This window comes from Rhea americana, unplaced genomic scaffold, assembly GCF_003343005.1.
Source record: "Rhea americana isolate MKP2758 unplaced genomic scaffold, rheAme1 scaffold_4, whole genome shotgun sequence".
NCBI lineage: Eukaryota > Metazoa > Chordata > Aves > Rheiformes > Rheidae > Rhea > Rhea americana.
This window is the reverse complement of record NW_028186534.1, coordinates 11,406,810-11,424,518: the sequence shown is the minus strand read 5'-3', so window position 1 is coordinate 11,424,518 and position 17,709 is coordinate 11,406,810. Positions and strand designations below refer to the sequence as shown.

Below are 17,709 nucleotides of genomic sequence, written 5' to 3'. Positions count from 1 at the left end.
GCTCGGGAAAAGTCGCGGAGCTGCTTTCCGCCGCGCGGCTCTGCCAAGCTGCCGCCTGCATTGCCATCTAGCGGCACGGCCCCGGCCCCGGAGCCGCGCGGAGTCCGGCGCCGGACAGGCAGCACCCGGGGAACGCTGCCCTCAGCACCTGGCRGTTAGACGCGATCGGAGCATGCAGCTCCGAACTGCAGAAAAAAGGAATTTTTTTTTTTTTTTTTCCCCTCCAGGCTCTTTGCTGAACTAGATGAATCCAAGTATGAAAAGTGAATTACGTATGCTTACTCCTGTTTCAATCAAGGGAAAAAATGAAGCCSTGGGGCGTAACGTAGGGATGAAGCGTGGGAATCCCCGGGCAGCGCGAGCGCGGCTGGACCCGCGGGGCAGGGAGCCCCGCACCGGCGCCGAGAGGACKCGTGGCAGGGGAGAAAGGACAGCGAACGCTGCCGGATCAGCTGTTCAGAGGTTTTCTTCACCATCATTTTAAAATCTGCAGGAAGCTTCTACACAAACTCTCTGCTCTGGGAGAMCAGCCCGTTGATTGCCTTGTTTTTTTCCTACAATAAAGAGCAGTCCGTTCTTCCTGCTTGGACTCGCTTGCGTGTGCTCATTTGTTTTTGTTCCCCGTTGGTTGTCTTCGATACCAAGCASTGTTTATCTGTACCCTTTAACAGAACGAACCAGCCCTAAGGCAAATTATGTGGCACAGGACTTTGACCTCCTTTGCGTAGGGCAGGTCTRGGAGAAGCTCGGTGCCTTCAGCGGCCTTGCTCTGTGTGTAAACGAGTGGCACCAAGTTACTTCTCTTTCCCCCTTGGTTCCTCTTCCTTAACAACCCGAAACCTCACTTTGCCTTTCAGAGKCAGTGCCCTCCTTCTTATCCGGAGGAGAGGACAGGCCAGCAGAAGACACAAACCCACGGTGTATCAAGCAGACCTACAGTTCGGCAAGCGCCACGGCGCTACTTGGAGCTCCCTATCCCAGAGATGCCAAGTTTAACACCTCGATTTAAACACAGACCTAAATCCAAACTTGCCTCGTGGGGTGGGGTCTCAGGTTCCTCATTAGCCCAGCTCAGGCACCGGTATGAGGTGGTAAAAAGGGAAAAGCCTCGAGGACCCTCTACGCTGGGTCCAGCTTGGTCTGCAGTGACCACGGCTTGGAAGGTCTCCAGCTGCTGGGGACCTCAGAGCAAGGGAAAGCTGATGAAAGACATGCACAAAAGTACCCGTGAAATATTGGTTATATTTCTATTCCTTTTATAGCAATATAATACTTTATACAAGACCAGGAAACATACTTTCAAATAGATTTTTTTTTAAATTACTTGTATCCCTACATAACATGTTTATGGAATAAGAACACATTTTTGTTACTTAATCAAGCCCATGACTTTTCAGTCTCTCATTGACATAATAAACCACCAGCATCCTGTGAGGTTTCTTTTGCTCTTGAAACACATTCAGATAAAGCCCATTTTATAAACACCAGAATTGCATTGCAATGTCCATTTATATATATATATATATATATATTTATATATATGTATATATTAAAAAACCAATACAGCTTCTACCTTTCATAAATACATCACACATCAAATATGCTCCCAAAATACATTCATGCATTTCCCCCTTCTAAAGATCCCTGCTTGTAGCCGAAGTGTCCGCAAGCTGCGAAGGGCGGTCGCTGGGACAGGGCTGCAGGGACGGGCTCTCGAGTGCACGTGGCTACGAAACCCGCCGAAGGTTATGAACACGTTTTGGCATTTGTGTCCCACCCCCCACCCCACTATCAGCACTCCCAGGTTTTTTAGCAGTGACTATGTTACTGGAGACGCTTCCAGCGCTGGACAACGGGTGGCAAATCTGGACTTTGGAAAGGGCARGCTAGCTCCCGGGCTTTGGTTGAAGAGGATCTGCGAGTGGAAGAGGTTTGCTTTCGTTAAAGACGCTCAGGGCATGGAGATTGACCTCAGCCTCGTCTACACCCCCAGCACTGTGCTCCCCATTTGCAAGGGGGGAGGCTCAACCTCGAGTAGGCTTTGCCTTCGCTTGGAACAGATTTGGTCCTCTGATAACAAACTCAAACCAGCTTCCCATTCGGTGTCCGCTTACCAAAACATAAATATACAAAATATACAAAGTATCTACAAAGAAATTCTAAATAGCACCTGGCACAAAATCAGCGCCAGCTACGCAGCTCAGCGCTGCACGTCCTGCCCCGGTGAGCGGGTTTCATACAGGATTCCCGGGGGCGGCCCCAGWCTTCCCACCGGCCTTCGCCCAGCCCCAGAGTTGTACCTGCGATTTTTGTCTGTGCAAATATAGGCAGAATAAGCAACAAACTGGCCTGACTGGAGATGCTTTGGGAAGTCTGGAACTCAGACGTATGCTGTCGGATGCCAAAATCCTGTTACTCCTTAGAAATAACATACGTTCAATATTGCRAGTGCACATTTGAAGGCCATTTTGAGAACACTGCCCTCTCTATTTGCAAACAACGGGCCGGTTACAATCCAGCACCTACTTCACACAGTCCAGCACCTCTCCCTTAAGCTAGCGGTCTAGAGAAAAAATTAAATTCATTCTATTTTTTCACATGTACCCCAAAACAACATCTTTACAGAGCAAATAAAGAGCAGCTTTGCATAGATCCGTATTTCATGTGTTCCAGCACCCCACAGCACAGCATCCAGTGAACAATAGCAAGAATTAGGTTCAAGTTCTGTACAGTACATTACACAAGACATCACCTTTAACCAACACAACAAAAATGAGGTGTCACCGTGCCGTAAATCCTGCAAGGGAAACCAGGCAGGGAAAGTACAGCATTTGACAGTACTCGGGGTTGCTGCCTGTAGTGTACTGATGAATTTTCTAGACAAATCCCAGCTTAAACCCATCTCCTGTTGCACAGTAATACGAGCTCTCATAATTAGATGCTGAACGGAAGAGTTCAGCAAAGCCAGAGCACACCGGCACGGGTGGCAAGCAACGCTGGATGCGTCACGGGGAGAAAGAAGACACCCTCTGGGCTGCCTGCTTTGCATACAGTAGTTGAAGGGTCAGTTGTCCTCTCTGCAACGCAGATTGCAGGACAGCAGGTCTCTTTTCCGGCCTAAGAAGCATCAACGCAAGCTTTGGCTTTAACATCAAGACATTAGGGACCAGGTCCTCTTGTGGTTTAAACCACGCGTGCTCCACGGGAGTTACCGGGGCCTACTTCCACTAGTGGGGGATGTGGTCCTTGCATGTTACAGACATGGAATCAAGCTAGAGTAGCCCTTTCTTTAAATAAAATTAAATAACTGCACATGGCATCAGCGCACAACTTTGAATGTGCCTCTGCTGTTAAGAAAATAGCAAGCACATCAGTGGTTAATTAAATTATCCTTTTTGAGCTAAAAAAGCATTAATATTACTATTAATTAAAAAATTCTAGGAACTGAATAATGTCTTGTCATAGTATTTTTGAGACCAAAAGATASAGTCACTTGCACATTTATAGTGCTATATATCCTCTTCAGTCTGGAGCGAAGGTTTGCTTTTCTGGAGGTCACAGTTGCCATTTTCAGACGCGCCTGAGCTTCCCGGAGCGGATTCTGCCGGTGGCGGTTTGTAAAGTAAACAGGCGACTATAAAGAAGGCGGTTCCCAGCACCTGCAGCCACAAAGACATCTGTTAGAGCACTCCCCAGACTGGGCCCAGTCCTCAGCTGGTGCAACCCAGCAAAGCAACTGTCGGCCCAGCTCGATGTCCGAGCACGCGGCGCCCTCGAGCTCCCTGAGCTGCTGGCACGAGGGAAACCCCATTGCTGCCCTACTTGGCCCYGGGACTCAACACAAGCCAAGCAGTTGCCTGGGATGGAAACCAGAGGTCTCCAAATTTGTGAGGGCAGGTCTGGCATTTTTGGCACCAGTGGGCAATTCCAAGTCGAGAGTGGGAATTTGTCCAGAGGTGACTGCTCACTTGTGGGATGAGATTTGCTGACAAGGTTTTCAGGAGGAGATAAGGGTGAAGGCTAAGCCAGGGAGCAGGGCCAGATATGGCAAACATCTGAAGTTATTGGGGTCCACAGCTACGAGACACTGAGACTCTGCCAGGCTGCTCAGGCACAAACAGCCGGAGCACAGCGCAGTGCGGATCGACACTATCAGAGTTCTTTTCTCAAAGGATTTTATGACAGCTCTTTATGACAGCAATTGCTAAATCCTACTCTGTAAGCCAAGTGCTTGTTTGGGAGCAGTTAAWATGATGCTTTTGAGATAATAAATATGAAACACCAGCTAAGCTCTCATATTTTCTAGCAGTGATCGGGGAATGGTTATTTACAGCTTGCCCATAATGACCTCTCTCACTCTCACTGATACTGCAGTCATGTATTTAACTCCATTTCTAGTAAAGGTCACTTTAGTAATTGTTAGGAGAAGAACAGATTTTTCATATGCTGCAGCAAAAACTGTAAGCCTAGAAAATAATGAACATATAAGAGAATGATGGTGCCTGAAGCACCATTACATAGCAAGAAGCAAATGGAGCTTTGCCTTTAGTAAGAACATTTCCTGAATTACAGTATAATTTGTGTTATGGGCAGATCCACACAACACAATTCTGCAAAATCCTCTCTGTGCAAAATCCTGCCTCCTACGGTACTGTTCATTTTACCAGAAAACGAAACAACTKGCATCACCTTGTAGACGAGTCCAGCAATCAGGGTGTACTGGCTCATGGCTGAGTTCTGGTAAACGTAGCAAGAACCTTGTTCACCGCACTGGTCCTGCCAAAGGAGGCACGATCTATCAATCATCGACCCAAAGGCGATGGGGCCGGGAATGCCTCCTGCGGGGAGAGAAGGGACCTTCAGGTTACAGAGCACCTCTCTACCAGCCTTGCAGCGCGCACCRGGCTCTGCTGCTGCTGGGACTCAGCAAACAACCTGCAGTCTGTAGGGCTGTGATTTTCCAAAGAACCCGGAACAAAACGGCACCCAAAACACACCGAGTTTTAAGAACACACAGTCCAGTGAAACCTCTGACCATTCTGACCTACAGATCGCACAAGGGTTGAAAAACATACTTCAACACCTCTGCTTCTTCTGTTCCTAAAATATGGGCACGTTACAAGGATCCTCTTTTGCCTTTACCCTTTCTGAGAAGTGTTATTAAATTCTTCATTTTCATCCGACCACCCAACTGGAGGATTCAAGAGATAGCTCCTTGCAAAGACGACAGATGGAGCAGACCAGCTCAAAGGAACCTTTAGTATCTAAAAGCACCTACACATCTGAATCCCCTGCCTGCGTGACCGTTTCTGTTATGTTGCCCCAGAGCTGTGTGAGCTGTTCGTAAGGACTGATCTGTTTGCTGTGTTCAGCTCTCTACTTCAGTTTGCAAACTGTTTGCAAAGAGAATTACTTTTTTATGAGCGTGTACAGGCAAGAGAAAAGACCCTCCTCTGAAAGGAGGACATCATATGTCTTACCCCCCTCCTTTTCAACCCGACATCTTTCTTAGATAACAGTGTCAGACGACCTCCACCAAACCAACAGACCGTATCGACATGCACAAATTCACTTTGTACTCTACCTAGAGTTCGTACTACAATCCACTGGATCCCGAGCGCAAACGACCTTTGCCTGTCGGAGACACACCTAAGGAACAAAAAAAAAAAAAAAAAGAAAGGGATCRTTGGAAAACGCTGCCCAGCACCTCCATCCGCGCAGCAGCACCACGCTCGGTGGTGGCTCGGCCCCAGGTTCGGCCCAGGGCGACGTCCGGCTCCACCGCCGCGATCCGGGGGAGCGCCCGGGTGCCTCACGGCTAGCGGCTTCGCCGCGAGCGCGGAGGACAGAGCCCCAGGCGCTCCTATTTGCCTTCCCAGCTAGCTGCATCGCACCCTCCACAGCCAGCTGGGTAAAGCGGAGCTGGGGATTTTCGGGGTTTCCTGCGTGCACGAAGCAGCGGTCCCGTGCTTACCGCAGAGTTGCTGTCAGAGCGGGAATACTGCTTAGGAAGGTGAAGAGGATCACGACGAACATGAAGAGGAGGAGCAGGGGCCTCTTTGCACAAGAGGAGGTGCATTTCCCCAGCTCAGCCTCGCCGGGGCYGGAGCGGTGGCTCTCGGCAACGCAGCTGCACTCGCCATAGACCTGGGGAACGAATGCTCACGGTCAGTTTGTCAGGGAGAGCCCTGCGATGGTCAYAACCGGGCTGGAAACACAAAATTTCAGGGAGGGTGGAAACCCCATTGATTTTGCTACTGAAGCAGAGAAAATCAGAAATCAGGCTGCATCCCTCATACGCCTCTGTCGCCAACAGAGCTTATTACATAAGAGAAATGGACTTCACTGGCCAGCCCTTGGATGTCACCACTGCCCTCCCAGACCTCCGGGGACCTTCTACTATCCTCCTAGGTGGCACCTGCCTCTCAGGTGTGCCCCCACCTTCCCTGAGCCATCTCTGCCTTTTCCACTGGCTTGATGCGATGCTCAAATCTGTACAGGTGTTTGCAGACCAGCCAAAACACTCTACAGAGCCCGTGCCGACGCCTTGCTAACGCACAGCGCTTGCAGACGTACCTTCTTGCCGCTCTTGAGCTTTCTGGAGGCTTTGCATCCTGCGTGGCAGGGAGAGTAATACATAACGCCATCGCTCCCGCAGACGGGGCTGTAGGTCTCCCGCGGGCAGCCGCACTCCGCGTTGCACGCCGCCGACAGGTTGAGGCGGCCTCCCGGCAAAGCGCTGGAGAAACACAGGAGCAGTCCGGCCTCAAGCAGCTTTTTTACCCAGGAGGAAACAGGGTAGAACCAGACAAGAAGGGGGGACGATAGGAGATGCGAACGCAGGGCCACCCCAGAGGGCACAGCCCAAGCACAACACCTGGCTGGGGAAGGGCTTCATCTTCCCTGATCTCAAACRTGAAACAAGAATCATGTCCTGGAAGTGCCAGTTTCCTGCAGCTACAAAGGGGATTTAAAAGACCAGCTCAAAGGGAGAAACCTGTTTGGACAGGAGATTCCCATCTGCAGTCCAAACCAGTGACCTCTGCTATTTTCATAGCTGCTGAAGACAGCTGGGGACATCGTGAGGTCACCTGAACAGCGGTGTAAATCGTGCTCTGGCAGTGCTGGTATTTCCCAGACTACAGAAGGAGCCTGTTCCATAAACACAGGTTAATTGCAGAAATTTTGACATCTGTATTCTGGGGACACGGCTCTCACCCTCAGTGTCTGCTTGTGACACTGCAGTGTCACCATGCAGTCACACTGGACGTTATCTTCTATCACCCACATGATAACACAGGAATAACACTAGCACCGTGTATTTGGAGTTATCCTTATTTTCTGACAAGGGCTACACAGTACAAGACATATAGGATTATTATTACCTTCCCCCRTACATCTGGGTTACTCCTGCCATAGGCATGTTAGGACAGTGAATAAAAAAGATGAAAATAGCCAGCAGACTCGACACTGTGCAAAGTAAACACAATTTGATGATTCCTGAGCAGCGAAGTTTAAATTTATTCACAAGAAATCCTCCCAGGAATGTGCCTCCCCCTCCAGCCGGCACGACAAGATAACCTGAAAAAAGAAAAGYCACAGACAAAAAAAAATTTAGAAATGCCAGCAAGGAATTTCTGTGTGTCTGCATATATTAACTGCAGCGTTTCTGCACGACAACAACCCTTGGGCTGCTCCTTGGTGAGAGTTGGGTGGATTTTGCTACAAAGAAAGCAACGGTAGCTGATCCTCTGTAGCAGCTCAGATAACAGGCCATGAACTTGGCAAGGCAAYGCTTCCTACCCAGAGCTCTAAAAACTGGCTGTTCAAGGAGCATATCATGAGTAACAGCATTTATTAGACCCAACCAATCCAGATTCAACTTGCATGCGACAGTTAGATACGTTCCACAATTCAGACTGGCCTCATTAGAGGCTATCAACAACGATTCCTGGTAATGCATAAGCAGGAATAGGCTACAAGTTATTTTGCCTTCCTTCGGAGGGTCGCAGATGGCTACAGAGGCAACGTGTTTCTTGCTAATGACAGTAGACAYAGCTCTGAAAATGCACTTGGTACAGGTGTGCTGGTGGGAAATGATCCTGAACAGGTAGGAGCGGAAAATAAYAACCCAACCGTGAACGAGCTGCAAGGTGTGTTTGCTTCCACTCGAAATGGGTGACCGCTCTCGTGTTTGCACACACACTAAAGAAGAATATTGCAGAAAAACGTTTTCCATACCGAAAAAGGCAGCAGCTTCAGAGGCACTTAAGCTAAACTGAGACTCCAGGAACTTGGGTCCAAATGTGGACATGCCAGCAATGAGGGTGGCTTCGGTGGCTCCCGCTAAGCAGAGGAAGATGAAGGTGGGGTTCTTCAGAAGCAGCAGCACTGACCTGGCAAGGATAAATATACAGGAATTGAACCTCTGTGGCACATTTTGATTCCAAGCCTGTCTCCAAGACCAGAGAATGAAGTTGTGCTTCATATTTATGTATGCACGTTACTGATATGTGCCCAGGTACTCCTGAGAGTAACAACCTCTTTTAACCACGGGTGTTTTGCAACTTATGGGAAATACCAAGCCAACCTTTCCATATGGAGGAAGCACCTTCAAGACACCTTATACCCCACTGAAAACAAAAAGTAATCCTTCTCCCACAACCTAGGCAGTTTTACTTTAGGATTAATGTGTAAGTTGAGCAAATACATTTTCTTTTTGACCCACAGGAATTTAATAGAGACATAGCTATTCCTGAAAAATTGCTGTGTGTCATTTATATGCAGAAAGATGATGCAGAAGGATGATCCAGAAATGATTCCCTCCTGGAGACACAGAAACCCCCTTAGGCGGGCGGGATGGTCTCAATTATCTTCCACTCTCTCGGATATTGGACTAAGAGGGTTTTCACTGCTTTGCGGGGATTGTTTTGTAACTAGCTTGAAATTCTGCCACGTAACTTTCCCCAAGTTTTCCACGAGCGTGCTGAGCACTGCAACAAAATGTCCTGCTTTGGAAACTGGAGCAACGCGGCTCGCTCTGCGGCAGTGTTACTAATGTGAAGTGGACAAGTTCATTAYAGCAAAAGGATAAAGAAGGTGAACGACAGAAATACCACACATTCTTACACCTCGATTTCAGGGGGCTTTATAATAACCACTGCCTAGCTGTTAGAAATAGTTTAATTTATGTAACAGCTTTCCAGGACCAACCTTTTCAACTGTGCTTTACTTGCAAGCATAAAGCCTGATCTCTTAGCTAGAAAACACGTTTTTTGGCACTCTTGGCTGATGTATACATTGTACGAACACTTCCACCCTTTCACAGTTCAAGGGAAAAGGGAGAATTTACTTCAGGGCACTAGGTGTGACTTTGAGCCCATTGGCCAAAGTCTACGGCCTAGACTTGCAGGCAKGAAACGCAGAGGAACTCTTTTCAGCACTAGGATTAAGGACTACTTCATCTTGTCTATTGTTTGCAGACCGTAGGCGTAGCTGTGAGTTATTGCTGCATATAAAAGCTTAACAAAGTCAACACAGATCTTTTCATTGCTATCAGCAGGATTTTAATCATGGCCAGAAACTGCCTAACTCTTCTGAAATCTTGACTGTCCTCCATCCTTGCACCCCATGGAATTTCAGGAAGTTCAGCACTGCCAAGAGAGGGATCCTGCTACGTAGAAGAGGTCTGATCCTGTAAGTCTTTACTCACATAGGTACACCGAGGTGCTCTTTACTCATGAAGTGGTTCTCAGAAATCTAGTTAGGACACAGCCTTCCCATCCTGCCTTGGCACAGCGATACGTGCGCTCTATTCGAATGCCCCGCGCCAACATCTGGGGATATTTCACGTGAACAACCAGAGTGAAGCACGCAATRAATAAAAAGTGTGCAGACAGAATCAGATAAATGAAAATGCCATTTTACCAGACCCTTTCAACCCAAGAATTAAGACTGAAATCTCGTCAGGAAAGCTGTATGGGCTGTGCTCCTGTAAGCTCCTGCTAGTTGCTTAACAAATTGCTGTATTCACAGCGCTCCCAATGCCTGCTCTCTTAGAGGGGACCTGACAGCATGGAGCAGTATTTTATTCCAACAGTATTTCTGCTTATCTTCTGTGGGACTCTTAATGTCTGTAATGTGAGAAAACATGTAGCATCTGATCTCTTATTGACAGAAAAGCRATGGTGTCTTTTGTCCTTGTTCTCCACTTGGGTCCACATGAACACCAGTGCTGTGCTCACAGATGTCATCTCTTCTTTAATGCATGTTTCTGGAACAGCATCCCTTTAAGGCACTTCCCTTTTCTTAATCAAAACCAGGAAACACAGAAGTCTGTTAAGTTTGTGCTTTCAAAAGAGGAGACTTTTATGAGGTTTTAAAACAACAAAAAAACACGTTAAGATCTGGACTGATCAGATTTGTTTGTTTGATAATAAGTGGAGTTGCCCACCTTTAGGTGCTCGTTGCTCGGGAGCGATGCTTTGGGATGCTCCCRAAGGATGAGCTAACTCCGCACCTTTCGCTCAGACGCAGTCCCAAGAATCAGTGAGAGCTTTGTTCAAGTGAGGCCAGGAAAGCTGAAAGCACTGCATTTCAGCCATTTTAGCTACCCTGCTTGTGTTGGTTTTAGTCATAAACTTATCATTATTTAAATGCAGGTTTTGAATTTAATTTCCGTGTAGAGAATAAGTCGTGACCTCAGAAAATGGCATCCAGTCAAGAATGCCATTTAATAACAATACTGAAATCTGTTTAATGTAATATTCTTYGTAAAACTGCCTTAAACCCTGGTAAACTGCCTACAAAGTCTTCTGCAACTTCAAGCTATTCCTTACTATGACAGAAGTTGCTTTGGCACAATAAGGATTGACTAAYGCTGAAAAATACTCTTTTGAGCACTTGTTTCAGTCCTCCTTTGCCAAAACAAAAGCAAATACTACATCTAACATTCAAATATAATTGCTGGCAGCTGCACAAGATTTGGTAATGTTTAATGTTTGCGTTGTGCAGCTGTCACACAGAGAGGCAAGTTCTTCCCTTTAAGAATAGTCCTGGGAGAGGTACAGAAAGAAAAAATCCTCTTACTGATGGCCAATTTGCCTTCCAAAAGGAAATGATACCCAGGTGACACAAAGTCTGTCTCCACGTCCACGTCTTACGCATTCAGTTAACACCAGGCTGYACACAGAGAAGCATCTCCCCACCCTCCGCTTAAATACTACTCACCAAAAAACCGACCAGCCAAACAAAAAACCATAAAAGACTTCAAAGATCCATGGCAAGTGTTCCTAGGTTAAAAGACTGCATTTTAGTTTGGCCGCTTGCTTGTTCCTACCCAATGCTCTAGGATTCCTTTAAGACACTTGGTACTAAACTGAATTTGGCGCMAGCGTGCTTGCACACACCGCACAGCCAGGCAGCAGCCCTGCGATCCAGCGTGCTGCTGCATCACCGCTCTGAAGGAGATACGAGAGGAAAAAACACATCAAAGGTGCCTGGAAGATGGAAAAACAAAAAAAGGAAGCYAAGAATAAAACAGAAAGGGAACCAAAAGCTACAGTCAAGAATATCTCGCTTCATGAATTTGAAATGAAGATAAGACTCATTTTCATCTTTGTTCCCCTTTCTTTTCTCATTAAAAGGACAAAGTAGGGATCTAAGAGGAGACAAAAATAAGAGAAAAGAAAGAAAAGCTCAGAGGAGACAGAGAAGAGGAGACGTTGGACAACACCCAACTGTGCCAGGTGAGGCCAGACACGAGCAGACAGGAAGAAATAACGCTGCTGAGGAGAGAATTAAACGGCAATGTCTGTGAACATAATATCACTTAAAGATTGGCTCTAAGCCACACTATAAAAACTTAGTGTGTTGCATATGACTGTAGGTGATTCTTCTTCACATGGGGAAATGAGCTTCTGAAAAYGCTAGACAAGCCTGCCTTTTGTTCCCTAGTCTCCCTCGCAATCTCCAGCCAGAATTTCTATTTAAGCACTTTGCCCAGTTTTGAGCTGCAAGGAGGTGAATGCCATTTATTTGAAACGAGCTGAAAGCCTCTGGCAAATGATCGGATCAGGCTCTTTGCAAACTCCTTTACAGGAAAGTGTCATCACTGTTTTGCAGATGGGCAAAATATTTTAACTAGCATTGTAGAAAGCAAGCTAAATTTGGGGCCATTCCTCTCGATTATGGGAGAGTTCCCTGAACCTCATGCATGGGACGGTCTTCTCACCGGGGCAGATCTTTGACTGTTTTGCCAAAGTCAGGATCTGATGCTTTTTTGTGGCTCCCGTCCTTCAGCTGATGGGCCTCCGACACCCTCATAACGATATAGCGCTGGGATCCTGAAAACCAGAGGCAGAAAGGCACAAAGAGCATGTGAGAAACGGGATGCGGATGCTGCGCAAGCGGTGAATTCACAGGGSGAAGACGCAACACAACATCCTCTGCCGGCCAACCTGACTCCGCTGCTCGGCTACTGCTCAGCAGCGTTTCCTTGCCAGAGGGGGCTGTTTYTTCCAACCAGTGCTTTCCTCGAGGCATTTCTATGCCTGCACTCTCTCTCCTTCCCAGCARTCAGCAAGGAGTGCCCGATCCTCCGCCCGTGACACCTAATGCCCGCTGCAGATCTCTGCGCTCCACAACAGACCGGTCTCGAGAAATTCTCACCCCTCTCTGCAATCTCTCTTATTAATGGGACAAAACACCAGAAGAGCGGGGAATAAAGTGAYTGGAAAGCTGAAGGTGGGAAATCAGTGTATGAATTACACTTTAAAACACCAGAACCTCTTCCTCCGCCTATTGCTTCCGCCCCCTTTGCCCCGTGTCCAACACACAAGCTGGGCRTACCACCAAATGGAAGAAGGGAGGGAGACGGGAGCGAAGCAAAGTAAACTGAGGGGGCAAAGCAAGGGGAGGCATCGCACTGGCAGACCTGAGACCAGAGATGCTCGTGAAGGGCAAAGCCTACAGGGAAAATGAATCCTGCTCCCTCTCCCTGTTTGCACAAGCACATATGGCACGCGAGTCCGAATRTGAGGATGAGAACACGGGGGCACGGGCAGAAGGCAAATCTCAAACAAACAAGGATGCACTGCACCGCCTTGGGGAAATTAAGTTCTAGTGACAGATCCCTCTTCCCATGCCAGTGTAAAGGAGCTAATTTGCAAGGTCTCATTTACAGCCTCATCAGATCTRACTGTCCAGAGGGACCCAGCAGCTGACAGCTGCTCAACCACAGCAGCCTGAACTGGCTAAAAGGGATCACAAAAACCCAACTCTCTCCCCTTGCGACCCCGCATTTCGTGGCAGACGTACCTGGGAGGCGGTGAGGGTAACCCAGTATGGGGATGGAGATGAGCAGGGAGGCTGCTCCGGCCCCAAGGAAGCCGATCCACCATGCCCCCACCCAGAGCGTGTTTTCCGGGGTGATGTCGATCCTGTAAGAATCACAACAAGAAAAGGACAGAAGGGAGAAAGGTGGTGGTTGGAAACAGCTCGGCTCTCCTCTTGCTAACCCTGGCAGAGGTCGAGAGGAGCGTGGGGGAGCCAGCGAAGGAGATTTRCACTCTGCGCAAGGCAGCCCCAGCCCCATGCCGCTTCACCCCTTCCACGTGCCCACCCCAGCAGACCCCCAGCGTCGGTGGCTTTGCCACAGCACGCCCGGGGCATGAGGAACCGAGGCCAAGACCCAGCTCCACAGAGATAATTCTGGATTTCAGCTGGACGCTGAGAATCCGGCTATGTTGGTGTTTTGCCCGAGTAACATTAAAGGGAGGTGGCAGAAAAAAGTTCCCTAGTGGAAACCTAAAGCTCCCAAAATCTAGACTGGCATGCCAACCAMCACTGCCTCTGCACCCCAGCGGGGTCTATCTTACTGGAGACCACAAGATTTAACAAGTGACTGCTCTGAAATGACATTAGTTAACTCTTCTTTAATCTCTAGTTTGCACATTCACCTCTTCAAATTTCATTTGTACTTTGGGGCTTGCTCTGATCGTCATTCAATCCCAGACCCATCCTTTGGGAGAAAGCCTGGCAGATCACCTATTCCTTCCCCCAGAAGAAGCACCTGGAGACCCACTCCCCCTTGTCAACCCTTTCATTTGCCAAAGGGATGGCAAGATAACAGGAGAAAACAATAAATTAAAAATCCTGCAAGGAGGGAATAGGTRGTGTGGCTGGATCATGGGCAGGAAGAGTGGCACAGTTGGCAGTGTTGTCAAATTAGGGAATTCATTCAAAAAATTCACCTGCTGCTCACAGCCCAATTAGACCAAGCAGTACAGCGTAAGGATGGATTTAGGCTGACAGGTTAGTGAGCAATTTTCTTCCAGCGACACCATTTGAGCTTCAACCCACCCCCCACCACGGYCCGCTCACACTCTGCCGGGAGAAACACCGCTGAGCACGATGGGCACACTTCCACCTAGCCATCCTCCAGATTTTTTGACCCCAAAGGAAACATATAGCACAAAGGAAAAGGAACAAGATTATTTTTTAGCGACTTACTCTCTGCCAATTTCAGTATAAATATTTAGAAACATTCCTCCTACCAGATAACCCGCTGCAGGCCCAAGGATTGCAGCAGTGTAGAAAACAGCTGAAAAGGGGGGGAAAAAGAAAAGCAATTTTAGAGAAACAGCAGCATTTCAGGGGAGGCGCCGCCAGCACGGAGCRGTGATGCCTCTGACTTCAGCTAAAGGAGTGCAAATACGACTGCGGGGAAGAGCGTCTTCTAGGATGGCTTGCGGTTATAAACAGCACCAAACCGGACAACGCTGTGCACGTGCGCCCGCGGGCACGCGGACGGGCGCAGGGGTGGCGGAGGCCGAACGCCCGCTYTGCCAGGAGGGGTGGCGGAGGAAGGGGAGCCAACTACGGTTCGCCAAAGCTCCGACAAGGTTTTTTTGTTTTGTCCCGTTGAAAATCTCATTGAGTAGAAAAACATGGTTATGTAGTTACTATTTAGCTATTTACCAGGGACGCACGTGACCCWGCAAACAAACACTGACTGTCGGCGTGATGAGCTTGTGTCGTCTCCCCACCAACAGCGATAAGCAACATCTACACTAAACGCTGCAGCTCCGGGACTTATTTTGCTTCCCTGCTGTGGAAAGATCATTGACTATTTTACCTAAGCGTGCTACAAATACTTGGCAATCGTTAAACGATCAGCCATACAGAATAGTGGAATGAACTGAGCTTATTTTTTGGTAAAGCTTCACTATCCTTTACGCTACAGCAGTACTGAGATGTTCCAGTGAACGTCCTTCTCATGCTGTGGACTAGCAGGGCAACATCCCTAGGAGGGCAGGCTGGCATGAACCTCGTGGTTGTTTGCCAGACACAGAAGCAAATATCATGCTATTATTTGCTTGCGTTCGAGGGTTCTCCCATGCCGACACCTGCGCTGGAGTGGAAGGTACCTCCAGGTCTGCAGGGTGGCTGTAACACAAACATTTCAGCACTTGTCAAAATCATTCCTGCCTGTAAATAACTGGAAGGGGTGAAAAATAATCAAAACCTTCCAAGCAGCTGCTGCTTCTCTCTGATTTTCATCTCGTCTGTTATTTAGAACAAAAGACTTGGGAGTATCTCTTGTGAAATTTCTCAACGCTGTCTATTCGGAGCCAACACAGATGGTCCAGGTTTCCCTCCCACCAGCAACGCCARCAGATTCGGGCACAAGTTCTTCCACCAGAAGCGGCTCGACTTACCAATGTACACGGGGGAGTAGTTAGTCTTGACATTTTCATCCAGATAGGTCACGCCAAGAGTGTAGAGCGGAGTGGCTCCGATGCCGTGGAGGAACTGCCCGAGCATGAAGACAAACCTGTAGTTCGTGAGGCTGGAGACTGCCTCCGTGCAGGCCACGCTCTGGTTAGAGGAGCACAYGCCAACGTCCTCCGAGAAATGCACCTTGTAGCGGCCCGTGGTGAAGTGGGGCAAGGCGAAGAGCAGGGAGCCGAGGCCCATGACCAGCACGCCCCAGCCTAGCCACCGCGGCTTGTGGCCGTTGCCCCCAAAGTAGCTGACGAAGGTGAGGCAGATGCAGGCCGCGATGTCGTAGGAGCTGGCGATCAGCCCGCTCTGGTAGCTGCGGAGATCAAAGCGCCGCTCGATGGAGGTGATGACGGTGTTGATGAAGCCGTTCACCGTCATTCCTTGCAAGAAGGACGCCACGCAGAGGAAAAACAGGATGCCCTTGGGCGTGTTGAAGAACTGCAGACACCCGGGCGTGAAGGCCCCCCACCCGCACGCAAGTTCCTCCTCCTCTGTGGACACATATTTGATCCCTTCGTCGTACTGCGCTTTCTCTCCCGGGGCTGCGCTGCACAGGGGCTTCGCGCACGAGTCCGAAGGGCTGCTGGCGCTGGAATACGAAGTGCCGTTGCTTAGCGGTGTGTCACAGGCGTCCTTGGGGCTCGGCGCGTCAAAACTCAAGCCGTTCTCAACTGGAGCAGGCGGACCGGCAAACACGAGCGTCTGAGCGAAAGGGAAGCCATTCTCTCCGGTTAAGTTATGGGGCATTTCCATGAATGGGAAACCAAAGCTGAGCGGCAGGTTGGGTTCTGCCGGGGGGCGAGGGGAGGGATTGCCCGGGGTTTCTCGCCGGGATGTCTTTGCAGGGTGGCGAGGTCGTAGCTCCAGGGATCTGCAACCTTCGGCACTTAGGTCAGCAACAAGGTGGTGAACATCTGAGTCAGGAACATTTCATTCTGCAACGAGAACAGGAGACGCCGTTAGCCAGCTSGGCGCGGGAAGCAGCCCACGACCGTCCTTCAGTCCTGAAACGAATCCTCGCTCCTGCTCCGGCTCCTTCCAAAGCCGCGAACGGCGTCGGGTAACCGCGCGAGGGCTACGCTGCCCACCTCGAGCCACCGCGACGGGCACCAACAGCCAACGCGCCTGCACCGGGACGGGCGTTTGGCACATTCACGGGGTCCAGCTGCAGAGAGCCCTAAGCCTGAGAAGGGAGACAGGTACGTCCGGAGGGAGCCGAGCCCCCTCGCCGCGCGCTCGTCCGTCTTCGCCGGCTACAGAGGGAGGGCGGACGTCTAAATTAGGCTGCACGCTTCTAGGTGGCTAAAATTAGATCACGTTAATCTCAGCCTTTCTGTTGAAATGGGTTTTTAAATAGAAACATCTGCTTGGTAAGGCTTTGATTTCTTATAAAACTGCACCAACACCTCCCAAGTCTTGTGCCTTTTCTACAATACTTCTCCTGAAATACAGCAGCATTTCACCCATGCATTTCCACTTCCTGCTGAGCATTTTGGTACAGCAGTTACTGGGGTACCATTAATCACAGAAAGAAAAATGCCTTTAGAAACAAACAAAAAAAATAGAAGAGAAGAGAAGAGAAGAGAAAAAAGAAAAAGAAATATATCCATTAAAGGCAGTCTCACTACCAGTTGAAGCCCCTTATCCTTTTTTTGTTTGTTTTAGGTCAAAGTGATGCTGGTTTGACGTCGGAGCCTTACTCTGCCAGGCACAGCCTTTTTACCTTTCCTTTCTGCTGTGCAAATTATGTGGGAAGCTACAAGTTTCCCACCGTTAAAAGTCCTTTGGTCTCTCTTTCATATTACGCTAATAACAGTTCATAATTATCCTGAAAAATTTCCATGGTCAGATTGATTTTATTTCAGGCCCCTGGATCTGTTTACAACTCCTCACTGAAATTCTTTCTATAACTAATTAGACTGT

At 48.8% G+C, this 17,709-nt stretch overlaps 1 protein-coding gene across 1 annotated transcript; it reads right to left on the bottom strand.

Moving 5' to 3' along the window:
- Positions 1–1,233: 1,233 nt before the first annotated feature.
- On the bottom strand, positions 1,234–16,930 carry SLCO4A1 (solute carrier organic anion transporter family member 4A1). Its single transcript, XM_085314159.1, has 12 exons — positions 16,875–16,930; positions 15,720–16,721; positions 14,512–14,602; positions 13,318–13,439; positions 12,233–12,344; positions 8,242–8,396; positions 7,386–7,581; positions 6,577–6,739; positions 5,975–6,147; positions 5,585–5,649; positions 4,690–4,838; positions 1,234–3,659 (listed from the first exon to the last, which is right to left on the bottom strand). The coding sequence occupies exons 2-12, from the start codon at positions 16,537–16,539 to the stop codon at positions 3,510–3,512; spliced, it is 2,196 nt and encodes a 731-aa protein (XP_085170285.1). The 5' UTR covers positions 16,540–16,721; positions 16,875–16,930; the 3' UTR covers positions 1,234–3,509.
- Positions 16,931–17,709: the final 779 nt, after the last annotated feature.